Source organism: Rhinopithecus bieti, unplaced genomic scaffold (assembly GCF_001698545.2).
Source record: "Rhinopithecus bieti isolate Rb0 unplaced genomic scaffold, ASM169854v2 scaffold_57365, whole genome shotgun sequence".
In the NCBI taxonomy this organism is placed as follows: domain Eukaryota; kingdom Metazoa; phylum Chordata; class Mammalia; order Primates; family Cercopithecidae; genus Rhinopithecus; species Rhinopithecus bieti.
In genome coordinates, this window is record NW_016822180.1 from 61,511 (window position 1) to 88,301 (window position 26,791).

The window sequence follows — 26,791 nt, forward strand, 5'->3', positions numbered from 1 at the left end:
TACCTGCTTCTGGCTGCATATAAGAATCACCCCAGGGGCCCATAAAGCCACTAATGCTCAGGCTCCACCCTCCATATTCTGAATTAAAAAATAAAACAAACAAACAAAAACTCGCTAGGTGATTCTGATGTGCATTCTGGGTTGAAAACAGCTATTCTAGAAGAACTGTACATTGTAGCCTCTCAGGAAACTGCTAGAATTTTGCATGTGGGGAGTGCTAGGGGAAGCAGATGAACGCTGAGAAATGATGATCCAGGACTGAATTGAGGTCTAGATAAAGATTAGAACTGTTTTCAGTCCACCTGACACATTAAGTGCTTCCAATACTTTGATTAAATGTTCTTTATTTGATGCTTTTGTGTGCACAACACTATAAGGAGTTGCCCAACTCACCAAGTCAGCCCCTTCACAGCCTTAGTTAAGGTGGCCATTAAGGGGCCAGGAGGTGGCAATCAGTAAGCTGCCTCCTGCCTAACCCTTTTTCTCCAACCATTCTCTATAGGCCCCAGCGTAGTTGCGAGCCCTGTGGAGATAAATAAGGGTGAGAGACGGACAGGAATGACAGGTAGTCCCCATCACCTCCCAGCTAGCAGCCATACCTCCCCGTACCCAGTGTATCCAAGACTCCGGGCCAGTTGCATGGCCTGGAGGCCCCGCTTGCCCATCTGACAGAAGAAAATGAGATGTTCATCTTCCAGCTTTGGCTTCTCAGCAGAGTACAAAGCCTGGAAAGCAGCTGGCTCCATCTGCAGAGCACTCTCCAACTCGGACACTGGAGGAGCGGAGAGGGTAGAAGGGAAAGCCGACAGTTTGGCACTCAAGTTCGGAAGCTGGGCCTGGAAAGGCTGGGTCCTGAGGGCCCCCAAACAACATATGATAGCCATCCCCTACCCCCCCCCACCCCAATTTCAAGAACCAGAAACCAACGACTTTTGAATGCGAGCCACTCCCCAAGCCGTGATGAGGCGGGGCGGGATGCTCCCTCAGGCGTCCGGACTTGGGGAGGTCAAGAGAAGCTGGTCTGCCCCTGTCCTCTCCACCTGCTGTCTTCTCAAACTGGATGGGCCAGTTCCGATGCCAGGATCTGCCTCCCATCAGTCCTTCCTAGGAAGCTGAGGGCTGGCTCCCGGGAATGCAGGACCCCCATAATCAGTGCCTTCCCCATTCCATCCTAAATGAGGTCCCACTGGCAAAGACCCTCCTGAACGGCTCTATTCCACCACCTGGGCGTCCCCTCTCCACCCTATACCCGGGATGTTGAGCGCCCCTGGGATGGTCCCAGCTGCCGCCTCCTCCCGAGAGCGCACGTCGAAGAGTCGGGCCCGGCCGGAGGCTAGGAGTGAACGGAGTTCAGGGAGCGAGACCGTCGGCGCTGAGGAAGGGGCGCGACAGCCTTCAGGAGAGGGGGCCTAGGAGTCACGGCCGCCACGGTATCCCCTCACCTGGCAGCGCCCCTCCCAGGTAGGGTGTGCACGAAGATCCCTCAACCACGCCCCTTCGCTCCCCCACCCCACTCCCTGCCACGCCTCAACTCAGGGGGCCAAGAGGACCGCCGTCCCAGGCATCCCCCACAGGTACCTCCAGCCATGGTGCGCACAGCAACTGCGCGTCTCCAGAGTGCGGCCCCGGCCCGCCCTCTCGGAGCCTGCAGCATCTCCGGCTCCCTCCAAGAGCCGAGACCGGATCCGGAAGCGAGGGCACCGCCTCCCGCACCGCCCCCGCAGCACCTGTTCGCGGCGCCTCTAGCACCAGCCCACAGCAGAAGCCCTTAACATTCTCTAGCGTGGGCCAAAAACGACATACCGGTCTGGCACAGGAACCAGGTCTCTGGGTAATAAGTGCAGGAGCAGCACCCCACCCTGAACTTAGCACAGCCCTTACTGGTCAAAGAGCAATGCCGCTCCCTTCCAGCCTGTGGCCCCACAAAAGGAAGAAAAACAGACAACTGTGACTTTGAACAATTTTATCCTTAAAAAAAAAAAAAAAAAAAAGGAAAAGGAAAGAAAAAAAAAAAGACCCCATAAGGGGGAAGGCCCCAAGTGGACCCCTGCCTGTTGTTCTCTCCGGCTTTAGAGACGTCTGCATAGGCCTCAGCTTCTCGCTGGCCAATCTCCTCTTCATGGGCACCAGCCACTGCTAAACATCCTTCCCCCACTTCTTGTGTAAGCTTGCTCCCCTGAGCCACAGGGTGCACCTCTATACCTCAGCTCCAGGGAAAGGAAGAACCAATGGAAGTGCCAGAGTCCTGGGACAAGCCAGAGCATCACCTGTCAGCAGCCCTCTGCTGGGCACTCTAAGCAAGTACAGGACAAGCCCCCCAGTTTAGTGTGTCCAGTATCCAGCATGGAGGCAGCACATGCATTGTGCGAGAGGAGCACAAGGGCCCAGGGGTTGCATGGTGGGGGTGGGCAAGGCTGTCAGTGCACCTCCACATTGTGTGTTTCACACCACTGCAGGCTGCCATATCCCAGGGCCTCAGTTCAAGGACACACCTTCTGAACTTCCCCCTGTCCCATGCCAGAAGTGGGCAGTGAAGGAAAGGGGCACAGGATTAGGCTGTTGCTCCTGGGCTATCTGCAGTTCTTGGGCCCAAAGCCCCTGAATCCCCACAGTTAGTTGCTGTCATTCTTGATGACGACCTCTAATCCGTGGTGCCGCAACTGAGCTCGAAGCAGCAGATTCTTGTTTTTAAGATCTTCCACCTGACATGGGAAGGAGGCAGTAAAGGGAATGGGTAGTAAAGTTGGCACTACCAAGCCCCTGAATGTATTCAGACATCCACTGGTAAGGGGGAAAAGATGAAGCCCTCTCCATGGATAACAAAGTACAGGGTGTCAAACTGGGTCAGTGGCTAGCAGAGCTGAGAAGGGCTGCACTGGGCGTAGGAGTCTGACCTGTTGTCGAAGCACGTCGTTGTCCAGCTGCAGTTGGTCAAGCCCCTGCAGTTCTTCAGACAAGCGGTGGTTACTCTGCCGAAGCTCCTGGATATAATCACAAGCTTTGGATAGAATCCCACCTTTACTCTGCAAGATAAGGTCAACAAAATCAGGACTAGGATTTCAGATACCCAGCTTGCTTTCCAAAAGTAGGTTCATACTTTGGACCTCATTTTCCTCTAAGGAAGGTGGTATAATATCTCCCAGAGATACAGGAACCTCAGGGAGAGATAAGATTACTGTCATGTGTGCCCCTCTTTCTACCATTTCTGGAAACAATACCAGGAGACAGAATTCAGGCATCCTGCCCACTACCAGGGTCTTTCCATGACCTGGCCAGACTTGGTGCTCTCCATAGAGCAGTCTGGGATTATCTTGGAGAGCTGCACGATCCAGTTGTTGATCTTGTCTCGGCGGCGGCGCTCCACTGTGGGGCAAAGTGGAGGACAAAGTGACTCAGTGAAAACTCGCCACAAGTCCCAGGGTAAAATTACCTAACCCTCCTCCCCTCAGACATCACTGCTGAGATCACACCAGACAGCTCCTAGCTCCACCCGGATCATACCTACCTTCATTATGCTGAGCCCTGCGTTTCTCATCCCGAGTCGTCCGGGGAGCTTCTGACTTCCTGACAGTAGAGCCCAGGGTAGCCAGAGTAAGAAGACAAAAGTACATGACTGGAGTTTGGGGTTAAGGAATTATACAAGATTTAGCAGGCACTAGGACCACTTATGGGTAGCTGGGTGTGCTGTCTCACACCTGTAATCCCAGCACTTTGGGAGGCTGAAGCAGGTGGATTACTTGAGGTCAGGAGTTCAAGACCAGCCTGGCCAACATGATGAAACCCTGTCTCTACTAAAGATACAAAAATTAGCCAGGGATGGTGGTACACATCTGTAGTTCCAGCTACTTGGGAGGCTGAGGCATGAGAAACGCTTGAACCCTGGAGGCAGATGTTGTGTGAGCTGAGATCACGCCACTGCACTCCAACCTGGGTGGCAGAGCAAGACTCTGTCTCAGAAAAAAAAAACAAAACCAAAACCAAAAAAAACCACTTAAGAAATTTGAGAAGAAACAAGTGTCACTCACGGCGAATAAGGGTGAGTCCTAGGGGCAATTGAGCGCTGGCTTCCTCCCTGCAGTACTTCTTGTGGTGACATCATCACAAAGAATTGACCTGCGAAGATGCAGGGTAGGTTCTGTCAGCACATGGGTAGGAACCTCACCAAGTCCTGAGGTGAAGACCCTGGGCCCCTCCTCTAAAAAGAACATGTTAATAGAAGAGCAGCCCCAGACTCAGTGCCTGCCCAGATCTTAATGATCACTAAGAGTCATGAGTGAAGGCTCACTGCCCACCAGTCATGTCCCACAGCCTATTCTAGCCCTTTCAACCAGCATCCTCATGCAGTATCTCACCAGTGCCAGGAGGGGTCGCCTGCCCCAGCAGTGCCTCTGAGCCCTGGGTAGTAACAACAGCAGCTGTACTCCCCGATGTGGTACCCCCTGCCCCATCTCCCACTGCCGTGCTGGGGAAGTAAGTATAGTGCGTCTCAGCAGCTGTCCCCTCCGTGTCAACTGCATCATCACTGGTGAAAGCACCCTGGATCACCGCCTGGGAAGGGGAGCAAGAGAACTGATTCTGGTAACAGTCAAAAACTTCTTCCCACTACACCACTCTGTAGCTTCTATCCCTTGGGGTGGGGGGTAGGGTGGAGAGGGAGAGAGGGAGAGGGGGAGATGGAGGGAGAGAGAGAGGGAGGGAGGGAGAGAGAGAGAGTGAGAGAGAGAGACAGAGAGGGAGAGACAGGGGCGGGGGGAGACAGAGAGAGAGAGAGAGAGAAACATCCAGGAAAGAAGAGCCTAGTGCTTTGGGACAAGGCAGCCCTAGATGCCTCACTGTTCCTACCTTCACCCCCATCCTACTAATACCCTTCTTCATCTTACTTCTCAGAACTCTAGTCACCTCCCCAGCCCATACCCTGTACCTGGGTCATGGATTGAGTGGCAGGGTAGCCACTGATGGCACCAGTTCCCTCAGTTTGGCCATCCAGCTGCCCCTCAGACACCTGGATCACCCTGTACATCACCTAGAAGTGTAGAGGAAGGCAGAGGGAGGGAAAGAGAGAATAAAAGATTAAGTGTTGGGAATCCTAGGGCCCCTCATAAAGCTTCCCTTGGATAGGGCCCCAAAACAAAGTCCTTCAGAGACACGGATTGAGCCATTCTCCCTTCTTTCCCCACACAGAGGTTTCAGCATACACCTAACCTCACACCAGTCTCTACTCCAGTATCAGCACCCCCCTCCCCTGAAACAGTCCACTCTTTCAACTCATCCTCCAAGCCAGGTCTCCCCAAGACATGTTCAATTACCTCCCTCAATCCCAACCCCAAATAACACCTGCAGCCACCTGGCCCCCTCCCTTACCTGGCCCCCATTCTCAGTTCGGAAGACGTACTTGACGTTGGGGTCAGGGAAGGTGGCAGCTGACTGGATGCTGGCAATAGCCACACTGGTTGGGTCTTCCCCAGTAGCCACTGCACCTGAATTAAAAGAACAAAAGAAAAGTCTGTGAGTTAACTGCCTTTCTACCCCCCTTCCACGTGCATGTCACTGAAGGAGGAGGATGCACAGGAGATGGTCTGGTGGGGGAGGAAGGGAGGCCATGATGGGTTCTTAGTCTTGGTTCTGTCTCTAGCACTCACCTTCCTGAATCTGCACTGTCCCCTCTTCCGTTTCAGCTGTTTTCTGCTGCCTGTTTGTGGTGAAAGGAGAAAAGGAAGAGTATGGGAAGAAGTCAATGAGAAGCTCACTGGCCCAGTAACATATGGCTGCAAACTCATTGGCATTCCCAACAGAAGCTGAGTTAGGTTAGGATAACAACTAGTGTTTGCTGTTTACTATGTACATAAGCACTAAGCTAAGTACATCACATGTACTCTTATTTAATACTAAAAACAACACCATGAGATAGATAGCACTACTTCCATTTTATAGATGAAGAAACCAAATCACACAGTAAGTGATAGAGTAGAACCTGAATCCAGGTCTGCCTGACTCCAGAGGCAGTGCTCTTGGCCATTTTGCATTCTTCCAGGCCACCCATCTTTCATCCCAGACCCTATCTCTTCTTCACTCACCCCTTCATCTCTCTGTGAGGGGGCACATCCGATGAACTGGTCCTTTTTTGGAGGTCTTTGTATCTCCTGATTCACAGGCCTGAGTGCTAAGTCCTGGTAGAAATCATGAAGTTTGCAGTGAGTCTAGGAAACAGAACAGTATCTCTGGTTCTAGAACTTAGGTTCCATGAACACACAACCAGGAAAATAACCCAGTCATCTGCAGGGGACAATCAGCCTCCACCATACTGATGTTGAGGACCGGCCTACAGTGATTGAAAAACCAACTCTACAAATAGTGTTCCTCGTCCCTCCATTATCACTCCAACTCCTGGTGGAGAGGGGATAATTATACTGGAAGACAGAAACAACGCTTTTTTTTCGAGACAGAGTCTCGCTCTGTCACCCAGGCTGGAGTGCAGTGGCGCGATCTTAGCTCACTGCAACCTCTGTCTCCTGGGTTCAAGTGATTCTCCTGCCTCAGCCTCCCAAGTAGCTGGGATTACAGGTGCACATCACCATGCCTGGCTAATATTTGTATTTTTAGTAGAGACGGGGTTTCTACTAAACCATGTTGGCCTGGCTGGTCTCAAACTCCCAACCTCATGATCTATCCACCTCAGCCTCCCAAAGTGCTGGGATTACAGGTGTGAGCCACCGCACCTGGCCGAAACAACACATTTCTCTCTCTCTCTTTTTTTTTTTTTTGAGACAGAATCTTGCTCTGTTGCCCAGGCTGGAGTGCAGTGGCACAATCTCGGCTTACAACCTCCATCTCCTGGGTTTAAGCGATTCTCCTGCCTCAGCCTCCTGAATAGCTGGGATTATAGGCGCCCACCATCATGCCCGGCTAATTTTTGTATTTTCAGTAGAGATGGGGTTTCACCATGTTGGCCAGGTTGGTTTGGAACTCCTGATCTCAGGTGATCCGCCTGCCTCAGCTTCCCAAAGTGCTGGGATTACAGGCGTGAACCACCGCACCCAGCCAACAACACATTTCTAAATGGATCATTATTAAAGCTATTATGACCTGCCATGATGGCAGCCTCACGGGAATCAGGAAGGGCCATGTATTGGCCCCACCATCAAAATATACCGTGTCAGCCGGGTGCGCCGGGTGCGGTGAGCTCAAGCCTGTATCCCAGCACTTTTGGAGGCGACGGGATGCATCACGAGGTCGAGAGATCGAGACGCCATCGCTGGTACACACTGTGAAACCCCGTCCTCTACTAAAAAAATACTAAAAAACTAGCCGGCGAGTGCGCGCGCCCTGTCAGTCCGAGTACTCTAGAAGGGCTGAGGCAGGAGAATGGCGTAAACCCGGAGCGGAGCTTGCAGTAAGCTGAGATCCGGCCAACTGCAACTCAGCGCGACAGAGCGAGATCCGTCTCAAAAAAAAAAAAAAAAAAAAAAAAATACGCTGTATGGACACTGATACGTTCTTCCAGTTTGCCAGCCCATATTTCTACCAAGACCCATTTCCTTTCCAAACCTAGGAAGAGGAAAATCTCAAGCCCACTACCACTGGAAGAATGTCCCTGACCACAAAGACTAGACTTGGCCTTTGGGCCCCATTCTACTAACAGGACTCTTGTTTGGGGGTATTCCGATTTATATAATCTGTTAGAAACCCTAAAGCCCAAGTGGATCCTCTTCAAGCACCCTCTATTTTATTCATCAAGCCTTCCTGTAGAACAACACAGTTGCTAAAATGTTGCTATGACAACTCCAAATCAACTGAGCCTCAGCAAGAAGGGGTTAAAAAAAAAAAAAAAAAAAAAAAAAAAAAAAAAAAAAAAAACCGGGTTCTGAAGAAGAGACAAAGGGGGAAGAATCCACCTACAAGCTCTGCCTTAGGACCCTGACACCCAGCCAGAGGGCAGGAAAAACAAAGAGCTGGGCAGACATGCCTCCAGAAAGAAACAGCTACACAGTACAAAGCAGTAAGATAATCCCAACACAAAAGGGGCAAGATTTTTAGAAATTCTCTACCCATAAGGTCCTCCAAACCTTTCCTATCCAAGGAAAATTTTCAGTGGATAAGCCTTGGAAAGACTGCGTCCGAGGAAAATGTTGAAAAAGGAACTGAAAGTGAAACCGTCCAGAGGAAGTAACGCTGCAAGGAGATCCCAGTCGATAAGGGGAAGTAGCACTAGTGTTTTGGGACCACCTACATTTCCATCTTCAAACCTGAAGAGGAAATGCCCTGCGAAGCTTGCCGCGCTGACTGCAGGGGAAGGCAACGAAATAGAGGGCCCGACACAGGAGGCATCTCTATTGGCCACAGCTGTCAGCCGGGGCAGTCTCTGAGGACACCCAGCAACGGGGTCAGGGTACTTATTCAAATCTTAGTTGGACATCCGGAAGCATTTCCTAAGCATTAGGGATCTGTGACACGGAAACTGGAATGGGACGTTGTGTTGTGCACGCTCAGGACAGAAGGGCCCAGTAAGAGCCCTTGCTAAGTCTGGACACAAAGGGAAAAAAATCTACTCCCGAAAGAAGTCAGGCGCCTAGACCTTGCCTGAGAATGAGGCGTCTCCCTGCAGGCTCTCCAACCAGAAGGCGCTTACGGAGCTGAGCGCCTGCGGGGCGCGAGCCCGGGAGCCTGCGCCGTGACCCGCAGCCCCGCAGTCTAGCCCCGCGCCCCAGCTGCTCCGCGGAGGAGGCAGGAAAGGACATCGGGGACTAGGGAGCTCAGGCGCCCGGTGCCGGCGGCTGCGGCCCGCAGCTGGACAGCGCAGGAGGGCTGGGACGCTAGCGCTCGGGGGCAGGGAGTTTGGCCCACAAAGCAGGGTAGAAGATAAAGAACCAGCACAACCCCCCCCGCGCCCCGCCCAAAATAAAGGCTTCCTCCCCAGCAGTGTTCTCTAACCAGAAAAAAGGAAACAAAATCAAAGCTGCCCTGCCTTGCCAGTCCACCTAGTTTCCAGACTTCTGCCCGGTCCTACACTCACCGGCCAAGGCCGTCTCAGCCGCCGATTTTCTCCAACTGTGTTCTCCCTCTCCCGACCTAGGTAGCTCCATAGACAGCTGCTCATGCGCACTTCCAGCCCGCAGCCATGTTGGTGAGGGGCGGAAGTGTCGCTCTCGCCCCGCCCACAAACTGAAACTCAGAGACGCCCCACTTCCGCTCACTCCATCTTGATTAGAGGTGGTGTTTGTGGGATTTCTGTGAAGCTGAGAAGCAGCCGTGTCCTGGAGTATGTAGCTGAAGTCCTGGCCACTTTCGACAAGAACGGGAAAGAGACGACTAACTTGTACTGACATCTTAGTGCTGGCAGGGCATTTTTTCATTCCAGGAAGAAAGAGTGAGAGAATTCAGCTGAGATCAAGGGAGGGACGTCCGACGGAGGCGCCATCTTTAACAAGGGCTATTTGGGAGGCCATCTTGGCTCAGGGCGTCTTTTTGAAAGATTAGCTACCTGCTAGAGATTACGACCTATCAGGGCATGCATAGAACTGGGTATGTTCCTTGTTATTCGCGTCAGCAGTCACTAACCCAAAGACCCCAAAGCTTCTAGATTTCTAAAGGCTCACACTTTATGTGACAGGAATCTTGATTCCTATTCTTCTCAATCAAGACCTACCCTAAATGGATTTGGAGTAGTGTGGTATAATGGGAAGAATTCAAACTTGGGGACGAGGCAGATCCAGGTTTCAAACCCATCTCTGCCGCTTCTTACCTCTGAGACCTTTGGCAAACATTTTGACTTAATTGAGCCTTAGTTTCCTCATCTATAAACTGGAGATACTAGCACCAACCTTCCAGAATTATGTGGATTAAATAAAATAAAGGACATAGATTTTATGAGCACAGGCTACTACTTAGTCCAGTTCCTGGCACATAATGAGCATTATGTAAATATAAGTTTCTCTTCCTTATTTCGTGACCACCGTGAACCTAGCTCTAGTTTCTAGCCACTAGTCTCCATGACAACAACTGAGGAAGAGCACCCAGACAACAAGAAGAAAAAGAATGGTTTGCCAAATATATGAAGATATAATACCTATCACCAAAGACTTTAATAAGAGTAATGAGACTCCACACTATGTGTAAAAATACAGCTTTTATTCTGAGACATTGACCTTCACTAGAGTGGGACCTATGGCCCCAGCCTGGCTGGAGAAGCAGCCCCAGGGCCTGAGTGACACCATTTCCCTTTCCTGAAATAGAAAGAAGTTATTCTAAAGGAAAAACGAGAGCCCAGAGACATCTGTACAGGACCTCTCTTGCACATGGTGACTGGAGGCAGAGGGTGGGGAGCTGGAGAGGAGTCCAGTCCCTCCAACAAATGCTGAGGGTTTCAAGGAGCTTCCTGGACGTTTCCCTTAATCTGGATCTAAAAAGGACAGGAGGTATCTAAGGGTCCAAGAGCAGAACAGGAATGGGCAACTCTAGAAGTGTTTGTGTATGGAAGGCCCTAACCTGGCCCTGTCCCCCGTCTCTACCTTTGGCTTTCATGAAGAGAGATTCATAGCTCAGAGGAAGGGAGGAACTTCTCCAGTCTTCACTTTAAGAAACTCTTTTAACTTTTCTGCCTACCTTATGTTCCCTTTGGCCAGTAACCCACTCCCTGGGAACAAGATCTTGTTGACTTTCTTGGGAATCTCCTAAGAGATAAGTGCTTTGTGTCTGAGACAAGGCAATGCCTCCCACAGTCAGAGAAGCTGGAGGGCCAAAGCCTATAGAGTTGGGCACTACAGCTGCTTAGGCTGCAGAAGAGACAGCTAGTCAGGAACCCTGGAGATTCAAGACAACTTACTGGTCCCCTTTGCCCAGGGCTGTGGTCCTAATCACAGTCCCTCACCTTTCTCAGGGTTAGCCTGTGTTTCAAATGCATACGATCGGCGCTGAGGGGACAACAGGGTGTCAGGAACCTGGGGTTCTCTGGGGGGCAGACTAAGACGACTCCGGGATCCAGACCCTTCCGCGCCTTCAGGTGGGATCTCCAGGCAGCTAAGGGGCCGAGGAGAATGGGCAGAGATCATGCTACAAGGGGAGTTTCTGGGGATGAGGCAGTAATCCCCACCCTCAGTACAGGTCTGGGTTCGCCGAACTCCCTGAGCCTCAGTCCTTTGGCGGTCCCGGGCTAGGGCCACAGCAGCATCAAAGGAAAGACTACCCCCATTCCTCCAAGAGGATCGAGAAGCTCGGGGCCCCCAAGCCCTTTCTCCAGGAGTCGCATCAAGCCGGCCAGGTCTCAGGCTTGGATTTGCAGGTGCCACATGAATCTTGCTACACATTGCACTGGGCATCTTGGCAAACTGTGGCTTGGGGGGCACCACAGGCACAGAGCGGACCTGTTGGACCTGAATGAGAGTAGAAGCTAGACGCATGCCCACGCCACCCAAGCCAAGGGAACAGGGACATAGACAGCGGTCTGAACTGGGCTGCCCCTCAGACTCTTTCTCCTCTGGCTGGGGTGGCTGTGGGGCTGCCTCTTCCATCTCAGAAGAGTGAGGATTGTCCTCTTCGGCACAGTCAACCTCCAGGGACTCTGCACCTGAGCCTTCAGAGAGGGTACCCTCTTCTAAATAGTCCCCTCCAGCCCTCTGGTCTCCCTCAGCCTCTCCATCCCCACTCTCCCGTTCCTTGCTGACCTCCCCTGCTCCTCCTTCAGTTGCTGCTTCTGGGCTTCTGCTGTCTTCACCATCTCCTTGGTCTTTTCTTGCTTCATAGTCCCCCTTCCCCCTCTGTCCTTTGTCCTCATCCTCTCTGACTCCCTCGGCCTCTTGTTTGTGTACAACTTCCCATTTCTCCTCAGCAACTTGATCTTCCTGGGCCCCTTGCTCTAGGTCCCTTTCAGCTTCTACCTGGACTTCCTTTCTTTGTTCAGCCTCTTCTCTCTCAATTTCTTTTTCTTTCTGCTCATCTGTATACTGCTCTTCTGGTTCCTCCACACTTTTAGCCTCCATACTGTCAGCCTTCTTCTGACCTTTGAACTTCTCTTCCTTGGCCTCTGTCTCTTCCCTACTCCCTTCTCTCAATCTGACTTTTGTCTCTTGTCTTCCCCCAGCCTCCCCTGTATCCTCACTGGCCTTTCCAGCCTCCACCTTGGTCTCTGGATTTCCCTCTGCCTCTTCCTTGATGTCTAGCCTGCCACCAGGCTCAGCCTCCTTGTCCTCCCCAACTTCCCAGCATGCCTGCTCTTCCCCAGCCTGTCCCGGAGCCTGCCTTCCACATCCTGCTGCCTCTCCCTCCAGACTCCCTGCACCCTCCCAGATTGGAGATTTAGGTCCCAGAAGGGGACTTAGGTCATCATAGGCACTCAGGAAAATTTCCTCCCCATTTTCCTCTTCAACTTCAGGCCTGGGGCCAGCGGAGTCCAGGGAACAGCAGCTGGGGGCCAAGACAAACTGTGCCTCATCCAGAGACAGGTCATCCAGGGGTGGCTCCACAGAGAACTCCTCCACCTGTAGGCACAGCATGGTGGCTCAGGACCAGAAGGCCCTGTCCACCCTTGACTCCATGCCACCCCCAAAGCCAGCACGGCTCTCCTTACCTGAGGCCCAACTCCCAGGAGCTCCTCCAGGTAGCCCATCCCAGGGTCGTCCTCCCCAGGGGAGAAGGCTGCTCCTGCTGATTCTGCCTGGGCCACCTCCCCATCCTCTGCCCCCACCCACTCAGGTTCTGAGCTGCTTGAGTCCTCTAGGAAGGAGAAGGAGTCCTGCACCTCCTGGGACAGGGAATCCTCCAGGGCAGGAGCCAAGTCGTCTGTGCCTGAGTCTGCCAGGGGACTTGAGGCTGGACTTGCTTCCAACTTTTCATCTGCTGGGGGAGAAGTAGTCCCAGGAATACAAAGGTCAAGCCCTGACCCAAATGTGAGTCCTCCTAGCATTGATATAGCAGGGGCCCAGCACTCCTAGCATTGCTACTCTGAATGACTGATCCTCTCAGACCAATGTCCTTAATTATTGGCTTGCTACCTTAATTGAGACCCTACCAGGTGCCAAGCACTGTGCTATACATTTTACAATGCATTGTCTTATTTTTTCCTCAAAGCTGTTATGTGGGGTATTGTCCTCATTTTACATATGAGGAAACTGAGGCTCAGAGAAATTAAGCAATTTGTCTAAGGTCATGTAACCAATAAGCAGTACAGCCAAAATTTGAACCCAAGTCTGCTTAACTCTATAGCCCATGTTCTTACGCACTATCCTATCCTGCCTCAGGACTTCTCATGCGTGACACTTCAGGAACTGGAGGCAGAGCAAGGATTAGATCCTAGCTCTGCTACTTCTACCTAAATAAATAGCAAATTGATTAACCTAAGTCTCAGTTTCCACTGCTGTAACTTAAGGATAACAATACCTGTGTCATAAGATTATGAGAAAATGAAACAAGCTAATTCCTGCAATCATAGCACTTGGAACTTTTTTTTTTTTTTAAGGTGGAGTCTTACTATGTCTCCCAGGCTGCAGTGCAGTGGCACAATCTCAGCTCACTGCAACCTCCACCTCCTGGGTTCAAGCAGTTCTCCTGCCTCAGCCTCCTGAGTCTGGAATTACAGGCATGCCTTACCACACACGCCCGGCTAATTTTTTTTTGTATTTTTTTTAATAGAGACAGGGTTTCACCATGTTGGCCAGGCTGGTCTTGAACTCCTGACCTCCAGTGATCCATCCGTCTCAGCCCCCCAAAGTGCTGGGATTACAGGCGTGAGCCACCGTGCCCGGCCTAGCACTTGGTACTTAATAAACTCTTTTTTTTTTTTTTCCTTTGAGACAGAGTTTTGCTCTTGTCACCCAGGTTGGAGTGCAGTGGTGCGATCTCAGCTCACTGCAACCTCTGCCTCCCGGGTACAAGCGATTCTCCTGCCTCAGCCTCCCAAGGAGCTGGGACCACAGGCGCCTGCCACCACATCTAGCCAATATTTTGCATTTTTAGTAGAGATGGGGTTTCATTGTGTTGGGCAGGCTGGTCTCCAACTCCTGACCTCAAGTGATCCACCTGCCTAGGCCTTGCAAACTGCTGGGATTACAGGCATGAGCCACCGTGCCCGGCCAGTACATAATAAACTTTTTTTGTTTTTGTTTTTGTTTTTTTTTTTGAGACAGAGTCTTGCTCTGTCGCCCAGGCTGGAGTGCAGTAGCGGGATCTCGGCTCACTGCAAGCTCCACCTCCTGGGTTCATGCCATTCTCCTGCCTCAACCTCCCGAGTAGCTGGGACTACAGGTGCCTGCCACCACACCCGGCTAATTTTTCTGTATTTTAGTAGAGACGGGGTTTCACCGTGTTAGCCAGGATGGTCTCGATCTCCTGACCTCGTGATCTGCCTGCCTTGGCCTCCCAAAGTGCTGGGATTACAGGCTTGAGCCACCGCGCCCGGCCTAATAAACTCTTGATAAATGTTAGCTGATAGTATTGATGTTACTGTTGTTATTACCCATCCATCTATTATATATTCCCACATTTGTCTTTAGTAATCCCTGCTGTATGTTTCTCACACAAGCCCCTGTTCTTGGGTACATCAATGTTCTGAAGGCTGCTAGAGATCTCCTCTCCATAGATTTCACATAACCTGATAATATTACTGAATTTCCCCAATCCTGAATCTAGGGAGGCAGCTGAAGGTAACCACCCCAAAGCCCAAGGGCTGAGGCCTCTGCCCTTCCTAGGGTGGATCTTCCAGCATCAGAGCTTCAGCCTAGAGTTCTAGTCCTCTTTCCCAGTCTTGATCAATCAGAGGGTCCTCACCTGGGGGGCCAGGGCCAAGGCCAGGGCCAGGGCCAGGGCCAGAGGCAGGGTTTGGCCGGTGCTGTAGAGCAGGGCACTCAAGGCCACGGGTGAGCCTGGCCAAGGAAACGTTAGAGATGATGTTCGGGGGCACATTGAGGATAGAGGTGATGTGTAGTGGGAGGTTGACATTGTAGGGGTCTGAGATGTGGACACCAGCGCAGCGCTCTGCACGGCTGCTGCCCCCAGACCGGATGGCTGACCGCCCAGCTCGTGGTGTGCCTGGTTCAGAGTTTGTGCCACCCAGTGCTTCTGCCTCAGGCTCCTGTTCACCCTCTGCTGCCTCTATAGAATCGTTCTCCAAGGTCTCAGGCAGCAATGGGCTTGGCCGGGGGCTGCTGGGCCCCACCAGCCCCTCTGGCTCTGTGGAGGAAAAAGAGGGCCAGGTAGGCAATGGCCTAAGCTCCAGGGACCTAGACATCTCAAGAAGGCTCTGGAGAATGCTCTCTGCTTTCTCAGGCCTGAGAGAAAGGACAGCCTGGAAGGCACCAGGCCCAGCTTCTTTTGATCACTACTGCAAACTTTTCACCCAGCCAGTAGGTCAAAGATCACCTCACCTTCACATACCTAGGAAACTCCCTTCTTTCCCTGCAGATACAGTCACTGGCCGTCATCACCACCACCAGCACCAGCACCACCATCACCACACACACATGCTGTCCCTTCCCATATGAACACTCATCAACAAACATGTTTACAATGTGACTGGTATGTAATAGGCACTCATTAAATATTTTTCAAAATGATTGAACACAGTTGGCTGCATGTTCACATGCACACACAAGCCCATGCTGGTCACATAGCACACACACATACACACACAGAAATGCACCCCTATACTCACCATCACTGGCCCCAGCCGCAGCACTCAGTGAGTCCATGCTTTTGGCTGGCCGCAGTGTCCCCTTGTTGGATTTGTCCTCTGTAAGACAGGGATGTGGGTAGAGCCAGGGCCTTGTGCACCCTCAGTAGAGCTCCCCCCATCTCCCCAGACTTACCCCTGTCCTCAGCCCCCCGTGGAAGTTTACGCTTAGTCTCATGGCCAGAGCGACCTAAATTGAAGATAGACCTCCACTTCCTGACCTTCAGAGACCCCTTCCTCCTACAAAGAATGGAGGGGCATAATTGGAGGTTGGAACATGATAGTTAGTGCTGGGGAGGAAGGCCCAGGAAGGAGGCCTTACTTGTGCTCTGCAATCTCAATGATAGTGTGGTAGGGCCGCATCTGTGGGGGTCCATCACCAGCCTGCAGGATACTAGGCAGGTGATAAGGCGGGGGTCTGGGCATAAGGTCCTCAGGGCTGCCTGATGCCCGGGTCCCTGGAAGTGATCGCCATCCACTCTCCACCTCACCACCTGGGAAAAGAAAAGGAATTGACCAGCCAGGAACAGAGCCAAGAGAGAGACCTCAGGCACCCAATCCTTCATCACCCCTCACCAACTACCAGGTTAGGGATACATTCAGAAGCCCCTAAAGACGGTACCTCCATGTCCATCACCTCGAAAGAGTACCCTCATGGACAAAGAGGGCCAGGAGATCCCAGGACGTTGGCCTGGTGGGCTGAGGGTGGGTATGAGCGATCACTAGCCTTGGGAGCCAGGATGGTGACTTAGAGGTCAAGCTATGCCCTAGACTGACAGCAGAAAAGGTCTTCTCAAGTCCTGACTGCACCATTATCTCCCCAGGGTTCTCTCCATGTGACCACTACCAACATCCCTGTATGAGAATCAACTGAACCAGGTGATCTGCAAGGCTGTCTATAACTGACTTGACTCCCCAAACAGTGGCATAGTGGAGGGCAGGAAGGACACTGACCAGAGAGGGCAGCACCCCCAAAGAGCTGGTCCACGTGTGTGAGGATGAACTCCACGACGATGGATTGCACCCGCACCTCCATGAAGGCCGCTGTCCCATTGAAGCCTGAGGCCTCTATGTCCTTAGACCTGTGGAGATGTGGAGTTATTCTCCCCCTCAGCCCCACCAAACTTCCCAATCCAGATTCTCCCTGAAAATACCTTATTGTCTCTCTCTCTCTCTCTCCCCCCTCTCCTCTCTCTCTGTCTCGAATGACCTTAACTCCATCTCTACCTCTTAAATTGTATGCATTATTCTTCCAATTCTCAAATGCCACTTGAAGACTTCCAGGAAGGAAGCCTTCTTGGACCCCTCCTCAGGGTTAATCTCTATTTCCTTTGCATAGCAGGGTGTCTAGTTTATAATGAATTTTATAGTGAATTACAGGACTTCTCATAATCTGTCTTGGACCACAGTGAGTGATATGCACAGTGAGTGCAACCAACAGACTGCAAGACATTTTGCTCAACAAACATTTGGCCTAAGACCCGGCACAGTGGCTCACACGTGTAATCCTAGCACTTGCACAGGGAGGAGGTGGGTGGATCATTTGAGGTCAGGAGTTCAAGATCAAGTGAAACCCAGTCTCTCTTTGTATTTTGTAAAAATACAAAAATTAGCCAGGCATGGTGGTTTATGCCTATAATCCCAGCTACTCAGGAGGCTGAGGCACAAGAATCACTTGAACCTGGGAAGCAGAGTTTGCAGTGAGCTGAGATCGCGCTGCTGCTCTCCAGCCTGGGCGACAGAGCAAGACTGTGTCTCAAAAACAAACAAAAAAATTGACATGGAACTATTATGTTCCAGTCCCTGAGCTCAGTGACACACTGTAGGAAAACACAAAAGTCCTGCTTTTTAGGGACTTTATTTGATCACAGAGAAAGGACTAAAATGGATGGTGCCCATCAGACCCAACATAATCTTGAACCTCCTTTTCTCACTGGGCTTCGTGAGCCCCACATCCTTCTCCAGTGTGCCCATACAGTCACACCTCATCCTGGGAGCAGCCTCCCAGAGGCCAGTGCCTCACAGGATCCCCATACACTGCTCACACAGGCACCTACCTCAGCAGGTTGGGAGCCCACACTATGGCCAGGTTGCGAGCATGCATGTTGGTCTGGGCACTGAATGAAGCCATGTGCACCAAGTGCGTCATGAGGAACTCCAGGGTCCTGCAGAAAGCGGGGGCAGGGATCACACAGGGAATGCACAGGGCAGGCATTAGGACTGGGACCTGGGAGTCAGTAGGACCCAGTTAAGGCTCCAGGCAGAGCGTGAATGAGTTGTCTCAGGTTGCTGGGCGGATGTGGAGTGCCACATACCTGTAGTTTGGGACAGGGAGTTCTCGAAGCACCTCTAGGATCTTGACCAAGCGCTCAGGTTCCAATTGCACTCCTACAGCCTCCTGATTGAGAAGGGTGCAATAAGCAGGAATCAGTGACCCAGCAATGCCCCTGCTTACTCCCCAGAGCTCCTAACCAAGTTCTCAGGAACAATGAGCACTGGACTCTGTGCTACCCCATCCTACATCATCTGTGGTGCACTGACATGGTAGAGAGAGCTCAGAATTTGGGGTCCACAAAGATGGCAGCTGAATTTTGGTTATGACACTTAATAGCTTTTGTGAACTTGGCAACTCACTGCCTTATCATCCTCCATCCGTAGAGCTCTGGTACTGGGATACTTCAGTGGTGCCACCCTATGGGTGCCCCAGGGACCACCGAGTTGTTTCAGTGTGTCCAGGAAAGCCGTCTCCCACCCCAACCTAGCCAGTGTGGACTGAGCAGGGTGCTGCTAGCATTTAGGGTCTCTCAGTGCTGTTGTGCTCAATAAAGTGCAACTTATTTTTAAAGTGTTACTCAATTCAAAATAGCATATTTTTCATGTGTTTTCACACTTAAAAGATGTTCAGGCTGGGCACAGTGGCTCACACCTATAACCCCAGCACTTTGGGAGCTGAGTTGGGAGGATTTCTTAAGCTCAGGAGCTTGAGACAAGTCTGGGCAACACAGCAAGACCTTGTCTCTACTAAAAATTTTAAAAGTCAGCTAGGCATGGTGGTACACGCCTGTAGTCCCATCTACTCAGGAGGCTGAGGTAGAAGGATCACTTGAGCCTGGGAGATCGAGGCTGCAGTGAGCTGTGATCACACCACTGCACTCCAGCCTGGGTGACAGGAGACCCTGTCTCAAAAAACAAAAAACAGGCCGGGTGCAGTGGCTCACGCCTGTAATCCCAGCACTTTGGGAGGCTGAGGAGAGTGAATCACCTGTGGTCAGGGATTCAAGACCAGCCTGGCCAACGCGGTGAAACCCTGTCTCTACCAAAAATACAAAAAATTAGCCAGGCATCGTGGCAGGCTCAACAGCTACTCGGGAGGCTGAGGCAGGAGAATCACTTGAACCTGGGAGGCGAAGGTTGCAGTGAGCCAAGATTGCACCACTATACTCCAGCCTGGGTGACAGAGTGAGACTCCATCTCAAAACAAAAAAAAGAAAGAAAAAAGAAAAAAATCAAAGATGTTCAACACACAATTACAGTGAATGGAGAGACATCCTTGAAAAAATTTGACTTCTACAAAGTATTCTCATTCTCTTAAGTGTAGGGAAGCTCTGGTCTATGTGCTTTCCAAGGCCCTTCCAGCTACAACAATCTGGCCTCTCCCTCCCCAAGTCTCACCACTGTGCTGTGTGCAATCTGCAGGCCTTAGGAGAAAGAAGGACATAGCAGATGGAGAGTGAAGAGAAGAGGGATGGGGCAGGACAAAGGTAGTAGGGGCTAGGAGATTTGGGGAGGTGGGGTCTTTTCCCCAGTAAGTTTTTCTGTGGTCTCTTTCATTCAGGATCGCTGGGACTCTGGCTGGTATGTGGCACACCTGGGATGTCAAAACCAGGCTGTCTACCCCTAAGCCCTGTCTTGCACCCCCCTGCCTTTCAACTCACAGCAAACTTGTCATACAGCCGGTAAGTGAGCAGGGGATCCGGCAGTTCTCTGAAATAGGCCTTGCACAGGGAGGAGACGCAGTGAATGTCCTGGAGGTAAACATCCCGACGCAGGTCTGGCTTCCGCTCTGACTCAAATTCCTGCCTGGGGAGGCACAGTGTGGTCAGGAGTGGTAGGGGTTGGGGTGATGTGGGGAGAGGTGGGTCCCTGTAGAGATGGGTCCCGGCATGGTCATGGGTCAACATGTGTGGGACTTGGAAGGAGAATGTTGGGACACGTACACGTATAAGCCAGTAAGTATAAGGTATTGCATATGTTGACACGTAGATGTGAACGTGAAGATGGGTACATGTACAGGTAAGTGGATGGATGCATGAACAGGGATATGTTAGGGATGTAGCTGTAGATATATGTAACAATGCAAGGGTATGTAAGAGTCAATAGGGTATGGTCCTAAATCTGTGCCACTGGGTACGTGTAAAAATGGGCAGGTATAACTCTTAGAAAGAAACATAAGTGTAAATCTTTATGTCCTAGGATTAGGCAACAGTTTCTATGATATGACACTAAAAGCACAAGCAAACAAAAAAATGGATACATTCAGCATCAAAATTAAAAACATTTGTAGTCAAAAGTAACTATTAAAAAAGTGAAGACAACCCACAAAATGGGAGTAATATTTGCAAGCAATATATCTGATTGAGGGTCTAGTATTTGTAACATGTAAAGAACTCTCGTAATTCAATGATTAGAAAGACAAATAAGCTAATTTTTTTTTTTTTTTTTTTGAGACAGAGTCTTACTCTGTCGTCCAGACTGGAGTGCAGTGGCACGATCTCGGCTCACTGCAGCCTCTGCCTCCCAGGTTCAAGCGATTTTCCTGCCTCAGCCTCCTGAGTAGCTGGAACTACAGGCACCCACCACCATGCCCAGCTAAACAAATAAGCCAAATTTTTAAACAGGCAAAGTTGGCACCATAGGAAAGGGGGAAAAATGGGCAAAAGATTTGAAAAAACACTGCTACTGCTCCAAAGAAGATATGCAAGTAGACAATAAGCACAGGAAAAGATGTTCAACATCAGTACCTATTACAGAAATGCAAATATAGGCCGAGGAGGTGGCTCATGCCTGTAATCCCAACTACTCAGAAGGCTGAGGTAGGAGGATCGCTTGAGCCTAGGAGGTAGAGGTTGCAGTGAGCCATGACCATGCCACTGCACTCTAGCTCGGGTGACAGAGTGAGACCTAGTCTCAGAAAAAGAAAATAAAAATAACAAAAGTAACTCAAATATAAATCACATTGAAATATCAGTTTACATTTACAGGGATGGCTATAATAAAAAAAGGTAGGCCAGGTGTGGTGGCTCATGCCTGTAATCCCAACACTTTGGGAGGCCGAGCCAGGTGGATCACCTGAGGTCGAGAGTTTGAGACCATCCTGACCAACATAGAGAAACCCTGTCTCTACTAAAAATGCAAAATTAGCCAGGCATGGTGGCGCTTGCCTGTAATCCCAGCTATTCAGGAGCCTGAGGCAGGAGAATCGCTTGAACCAGCAAGGTGGAGGTTGTGGTGAGCCAGAATTGCGCCATTGCACTCCAGCCTGGGCAACAAGAGTGAAACTCCATCTCAAAAAAAAAAAAAAAAAAAATTAACCGGGCGTGGTGACATGTGCCTGTAATCCCAGCTACTCAGGAGGCTGAAGCAGGAGAATCGCTTGAACCCAGGAGGCAGAGGCTGCAGTAAGCCAAGGTCTCACCACTGCACTACAGCCTGGGCAGCAGCACAAGACTTCATCACACACACACACACAAAAATACACAGGCCAGGGCATGGTGGCTCATGCCTGTAATCCTAGCACTTTGGGAGGCTAAGGCAGGCAGATCACTTGAGATCAGGAGTTCAAGAGCAGCCTGGCTAACAGAGTGAAACCCCGTCTCTACTAAAGATACAAAAATTAGCTGGGTGTGGTGGTGCATGCCTGTAGTCCCAGTTACTCGGGAGGCTGAGGCAGGAGAATCACTTGAACCCCGGAGGCAGAGGCTGCAGTGAGCCAAGATCGTGACACTACACTCCAGCCTGGGCAACAGAGGAAGATGTCTAAAAAAAAAAAATTGAAAAATTGAAAAAAAATAATTAAGACCAGCCTGGCCAACATAGTGAAACCCCATTTCTACTAAAAATACAAAAATTAGCCAGGCATGGTGGTGTGCACCCATGGTGGTGTAGTCCCAGCTACTCAGGAGGCTAAGGCAAGAGAATCACTTGAACCCAGCAGACAGAGGTTGCAATGAGCCAAGATTGTACCACTGCACTCCAGCCTGGGCAACAGAGTGAGACTCTATCTCAAAAAAAAAAGTAAGAAATGTCCTGGAATTAGATCGTGATGATTATTGTACTTCATCACTATCTAAAGTAAATATACTATGTGACTAGTATGTGAGTACACTAAAAACAACTGAATTGTACATTTTTAAATGGTGAATTTTGTGATATGTAAATTGCATCTAAGTTTTTTGTTTTTTGTTGTGAAACAGAGTGTCACTCTGTCACCCAGGCTGGAGTGCAGTGGCGCAATCTTGACTTACTGCAACCTCTGCCTCCCGGGTTGGAGCAATTCGCCTGCCTCAGCCTCCCAAGTAGCTGGAATTACAGGTGTGTGCCAACACACCCAGCTAATTTTTGTATTTTTAATAGAGACAGGGTTTTGCCATGTTGGCCAGGCTGGTCTTGAACTCCTTACCTCAGGTGATCCACACACCTCAGCCTCCCAGAGTGCTGAGATTATAGGCATGAGCCACTGTGCCCGGCCTAAGTTGTTTTTTTGTTTGTTTGTTTGTTTTAAGTTGGGTGTGTGTGTGGGAATGGTGTATGTGAGAGAGGAGTTTGTGTGTGTGTGTGTGCAAGTTGGGGGAGGGACCATTGTCTTCACCTTTCCCGAGGAGTTGTTAGAGCACCTCCCTGGGACCTTACCTAGCATCTGTGTTTCCTTCTCCCCACTGCCTCTCACTCCCCGTCTCTGCTGTCCTCAGCAACTCTTACTATGACCTTCTGGCTCCCTGGTCTCCTGGTCACAGAGCCTTCCCGCTCTGTTTGACTCACCGAAGCTTCTGGATGTTGGAGGAGACCCCTGAGAGGCGGTAGATCCCATCCACCACTCCATACTCCTCCACAAATTCTGCACAGCTCTTTAGCACCTGGGGCACTGGGGACACAGATGGGGCAGAGACACAGAAATCAAAAAATCTGGGTGGTCACAGACTGCACTGGGTCTGAGAAATGGAATTTCTCAGAGAAGGGAATTTGGGGAGACCATGGGCAAAGCTCATGGAATAAAAACTCATCAGAAAGACTCTTACAGGTCACCAACTTCGACCTGCCAACCCCTCTACAGTACCTCTGCTTAGTGGGTCCTAAAGGTCCTGGGAAGTCACTGCCTCTCCAAACTACCCAATCAGCCCTTTGTTAGAAAGTTCTGCCTTTGTTAAAGTGAAATTTGTCAGGCTGGGCTCAGTGGCTCAGGCCTGTAAGCCCAGCACTTTGAGAGGCCAAGGCGGGTGAATTGCTTGAGCCCAGGAGTTCAAGACCAGCCTGAGTAACATGCGGAAACTCTGTCTCTACAAAAAATACAAACATGAATGGGGTGTGGTGGTGCACGCCTGTAGTTCTAGCTACTCAGGAGGCTGACATGGGAGGATCACCCGAGCCCAGGAGGCAAGGGCTGCAGGAAGCCACACTCTGGCCTGCTGGGTGACAGAGTGAGATCCTGTCTCAAGAAAAAAGAAAGAAAGAAAGAAAGAAGTTTGTCTTTCTTGGGCCATGTGTGGTGGCTCGTGCCTGTAATTCCAACACTTTGGGAGGCTGAGGTGGGTGGATCACCTGAGGTCAGGAGTTTGAGACCAGCCTGACCAACATGGTGAAACTCCATCTCTAATAAAAACACAAAAACTACCTGGGCATGGTGGCACATGCATGTAATCCCAGCTACTTGGGAGCTGAGGCAGGAGAATCACTTGAACTGAGAGGTGGAGGTTTCAGTGAGCCGAGATCACGCTACTGCACTCTAATCTGGGCAACAAGAGCGAAACTCCATCTCAAAAAAAAAAAAAAAGAAAGAAAAGAAAAGAAAGAAACTTGTCTGTAATTACTAGTTATTTTTAAAGAGGCAGTAATCTGGTTGGTGGAGGGGGGCAGAGTCAGAGTCAAGGACTTTTTTTTTTTTTGGAAACGGAGTCTCACTCTGTTGCCCAGGCTGGAGTGCAGTGGCATGATCTTTGCTTACTGCAACCTCCGCCTCCCGAGTTCAAGCGATTCTCCTGCCTCAGCCTCTCGAGTAGCTGGAATTACAGGCACTCACCACTATGTCCAGGTAATTTTTTTATATTTTTAGTAGAGACGGGGTTTCACCATGTTGGCCAGGCTAGTCTGGCCTCATATTTTGCCCATCTCAGCCTCCCAAAGTGCTGGGATTACAGGTGTGAGCCACTGCGCCTGACCTGCTTTATATATGTTCTATCATTTTATCTTAAAAATTAGATATTCTGGGGGCCGGGTGCGGTGGGCCGGGTCTGGGTGGCCAAGCGCTTAATACCGCAGCACTTTGGGAAGGCGAGATGGGCGGATCACGAGGTCAGGAGATCGCGGCGGCGACGCGAGACGCATCCTGGCTAACGCCGGTGAAACCCCGTCTCTACTAAAAAATACAAAAAAAAAAACTAGCCGGGGCCGATGGTGCGTGGGCGCCTATAGTCCAAGCTACTCCCGGGAGGCTGAGGGCAGGAGAAATGGAGCATAAACCCGGGAGGCGAAAGCTTGCAGTGAGGAGATCCTGGCACCTGCAGCTCCCAGCTTGGCATCAGAGCCAGACTCCGTCTCAAAAAAAAAAAAAAAAAAAATTAGATATTTCACTGGATGACAGACCTTTGACAATCAAATACAAAGAATATCTGGGGAAAAAAAACTTTAAAAATTAGATGTTCTAGTCCCCATTTTACAGATAAGAAAACTGAGGATCAAAGAAGCACAGAGTGCTAAGGCAGGAGAATCACTTGCTAGAGGCAGGACTCTAATCAAGGGTGCAAAAACCTGTACTATCTTTCCCAACCCTGGGCCCCCTCCTGTTACCAGACTGTAAGCTTCTTAAGGACAAAATCTAAGTGTGATCCATCTTGTTATTCCTTATATTATCTGACATGGTGTCTCATACATGATAGATCCTCAAAAACCAGGTCAGGCGCAGTGGTTCACACCTGTAATCCCAGCACTTTGGGAGGCCAAAGTGGGTGGATCACATGAGGTCAGAAGTTTGAGACCAGCCTGGCCAACATGGTGAAACCCCGTCTCTACTAAAAATACAAAAATTAGCCGGGTGTGGCAGCGCACACCTGTAATTCCAGCTACTTGGAAGGCTGAGGCAGGAGAATTGCTTGAACCCAGGAGATGGAGGTTGCAATGAGCCGAGATTGTGCTGCTGTACTCCAGCTTTAGTGACAAAGCAAGACTCAGTCTTTAAAAACAACAACAACAACAAAAAAAAAAACCATGTGTTGAAATCCATCTCCACAAGGCCATGTAGTTATCTTTCCAAAGCACTTTCCTACTTTAGATCCTTTGCCTCGCATACAACCCACTCTGCCCCACATTAATCCCCATTGCTTACCTTACAGATATAAAATAAAATATAAACTCCTCAGCCTGGTATATAAGACCCTTCACAAACCAGGTCCAGACACCATTTCAGCCACAGCTCTAGACAATTCCTTCACAACAAGCCTTGGTACCATTACTCATATTATTCCTTTGCCCGGAATTACCCTCCCTATGACTCTGCCTGGTGAACTTCTATGCATTCCTTAAAACACATCTTGGGCCAGGTGCGGTGGCTGACACCTGTAATCCCAGCACTTTGGTAGACCAAGGTGAGCAGATCACTTGAGGTCTAAAGTTCGAGACCAGCCTGGCCAACATGGCAAAACCCCATCTGTAATAAAAATACAAAAATTAGCCTGGTGTGGTGGCATGCATCTGTAGTCCCAGCTACTTGGGTGGCTGAGGCAGGAGAATTGCTTGAACCTGGGAGGTAGTGGTTGCAGTGAGCTGAGATTAGAGCACTGCACTCCAGCCTAGGTGACAGAGTGAGACTCCGTCTCAAAAAAAAAAAAAAAAAAAAAAAAAGCACATCTTAAACATAACCTCCAATTCTAAACCTTTTCTTATATCTATATTATAATTCACCACAGTCTTTGCTCATGTTTTGTTTTGTTTTGTTTTGTTTTGAGACGGAGTTTCACTCTTGTTGCCCAGGCTGGAGTACAATGGCGCAATCTCGGCTCACCACAACCTTCGCCTCCGAGGTTCAAACGATTTTTCTGCCTCAGCCTCCCTAGTAGCTGGGATTACAGGCATGTGCCACCATGCCTGGCTAATTTTGTATTTTTAGTAGAGACGGGGTTTCTCCTGTCTCGAACCCCCAACCTCAGGTGATCTGCCCGCCTTGGCCTCCCAAAGTGCTGGGATTACAGACATGAGCCACCGCACCCAGCTGTTCATGTTTGTATTATAGCACTTCTTGCAGTTTGTTACGATTAGTTTATTTTATATTTATACCTCTTGACATATAATAACATCCTCCTAGCATCTAGCACAATGTTGAAACAGAACAGTTGCTCAATAAATGTTTGTTAAATGACTCAGTGAATTAATCAATTATGAGAATCAATAACATCCCTTGGAGAATTAATGGAGAATATTGCCAATGAAATAATATTGGGTCCTATTAACTAGGACTCATCAGAGAAATGCGTCTCACATATCAGTGTCAGAAAAAGCTGTGTTTGGCATGGCAGCTCATGCCTGTAATCCCAACAGTTTGGGAGGCCAAGGCAGGTGGATCACTTGAGGCCAGGAGTTCAAGACCAGCTTGGGTAACATAGCAAGACCTCATCTCTACAAAAAATAAAAAATGAGCAGGGTGGCTAACACCTGTAGTCCCAGCTACTCAGGAGGCTAAAGCAGGAGGATTGCTTGAGCCCAGGAGTTTGAGACTGCAGTGAGTGATGATGGCACCGTTGTACACCAGCCTGGTCAACAGAGTAAGACAAGAAGGAAGGAGGGAGGGGAGGGGAAGGGAAGGGAAGGGGATGGGAGGGGAGGGGAGGCGAACCCATAAAGAAAAGCAAACTCAGACCCTCATACACTGCT

At 50.2% G+C, this 26,791-nt stretch overlaps 3 protein-coding genes and 1 long non-coding RNA gene across 13 annotated transcripts in view; 1 reads left to right on the forward strand and 3 right to left on the reverse strand.

Moving 5' to 3' along the window:
- Window positions 1-324: 324 nt before the first annotated feature.
- On the reverse strand, window positions 325-1,727 carry TSTD1 (thiosulfate sulfurtransferase like domain containing 1). 3 transcript variants are annotated; one of them, XM_017860845.1, is made up of 4 exons: window positions 1,579-1,727; window positions 1,250-1,333; window positions 610-772; window positions 325-523 (listed from the first exon to the last, which is right to left on the reverse strand). In XM_017860845.1, the coding sequence occupies exons 1-4, from the start codon at window positions 1,652-1,654 to the stop codon at window positions 472-474; spliced, it is 375 nt and encodes a 124-aa protein (XP_017716334.1). In that variant the 5' UTR covers window positions 1,655-1,727; the 3' UTR covers window positions 325-471. The 3 variants fall into 3 exon arrangements, with proteins under 3 accessions (XP_017716334.1, XP_017716333.1, XP_017716335.1); XM_017860844.1 differs by having other exon boundaries at window positions 1,250-1,372; XM_017860846.1 differs by lacking the exon at window positions 1,250-1,333 and having other exon boundaries at window positions 328-523.
- Window positions 1,728-1,951: 224 nt separating this feature from the next.
- On the reverse strand, window positions 1,952-9,132 carry USF1 (upstream transcription factor 1). Of its 4 annotated transcripts, none has more exons than XM_017860842.1 (11): window positions 9,011-9,132; window positions 6,075-6,167; window positions 5,640-5,689; window positions 5,393-5,477; window positions 4,922-5,023; window positions 4,353-4,548; window positions 4,026-4,113; window positions 3,506-3,564; window positions 3,269-3,363; window positions 2,895-3,023; window positions 1,952-2,702 (listed from the first exon to the last, which is right to left on the reverse strand). In XM_017860842.1, exons 5-11 carry the CDS (start codon window positions 5,018-5,020, stop codon window positions 2,613-2,615), a joined length of 756 nt encoding a protein of 251 aa, XP_017716331.1. In that variant the 5' UTR covers window positions 5,021-5,023; window positions 5,393-5,477; window positions 5,640-5,689; window positions 6,075-6,167; window positions 9,011-9,132; the 3' UTR covers window positions 1,952-2,612. The 4 variants fall into 4 exon arrangements, with proteins under 4 accessions (XP_017716331.1, XP_017716328.1, XP_017716330.1 ...); XM_017860839.1 differs by having other exon boundaries at window positions 5,362-5,477; XM_017860841.1 differs by lacking the exon at window positions 9,011-9,132 and adding an exon at window positions 8,064-8,165 and having other exon boundaries at window positions 5,362-5,477.
- A 67-nt stretch (window positions 9,133-9,199) lies between these two features.
- LOC108521182 (uncharacterized) lies at window positions 9,200-19,584 on the forward strand. The gene is made up of 3 exons (XR_001883135.1): window positions 9,200-9,519; window positions 16,480-16,534; window positions 19,491-19,584. It is a non-coding gene; the product is annotated as an uncharacterized LOC108521182 (long non-coding RNA).
- The window catches only part of ARHGAP30 (Rho GTPase activating protein 30), a 21,921-nt gene continuing 5,234 nt past the window's right edge, over window positions 10,105-26,791 (reverse strand). Inside the window, exons 2-12 of one of the 5 annotated variants that reach the window (XM_017860848.1) lie at window positions 22,694-22,796; window positions 19,591-19,735; window positions 17,971-18,053; window positions 17,713-17,820; window positions 16,610-16,737; window positions 15,978-16,149; window positions 15,792-15,895; window positions 15,638-15,715; window positions 14,755-15,156; window positions 12,560-12,825; window positions 10,105-12,470 (exon numbers count right to left, since the gene is read on the reverse strand). In XM_017860848.1, coding sequence (XP_017716337.1) covers window positions 10,851-12,470; window positions 12,560-12,825; window positions 14,755-15,156; window positions 15,638-15,715; window positions 15,792-15,895; window positions 15,978-16,149; window positions 16,610-16,737; window positions 17,713-17,820; window positions 17,971-18,053; window positions 19,591-19,735; window positions 22,694-22,796 — 3,209 coding nt within the window. In that variant the 3' untranslated portion in view covers window positions 10,105-10,850. Of the gene's footprint in view, window positions 12,471-12,559; window positions 12,829-14,754; window positions 15,157-15,637; window positions 15,716-15,791; window positions 15,896-15,977; window positions 16,150-16,609; window positions 16,738-17,712; window positions 17,821-17,970; window positions 18,054-19,590; window positions 19,736-22,693; window positions 22,797-26,791 lie in introns of all 5 variants that reach the window. The other 4 variants (XM_017860849.1, XM_017860847.1, XM_017860850.1 and 1 more) reach the window with 4 other exon arrangements.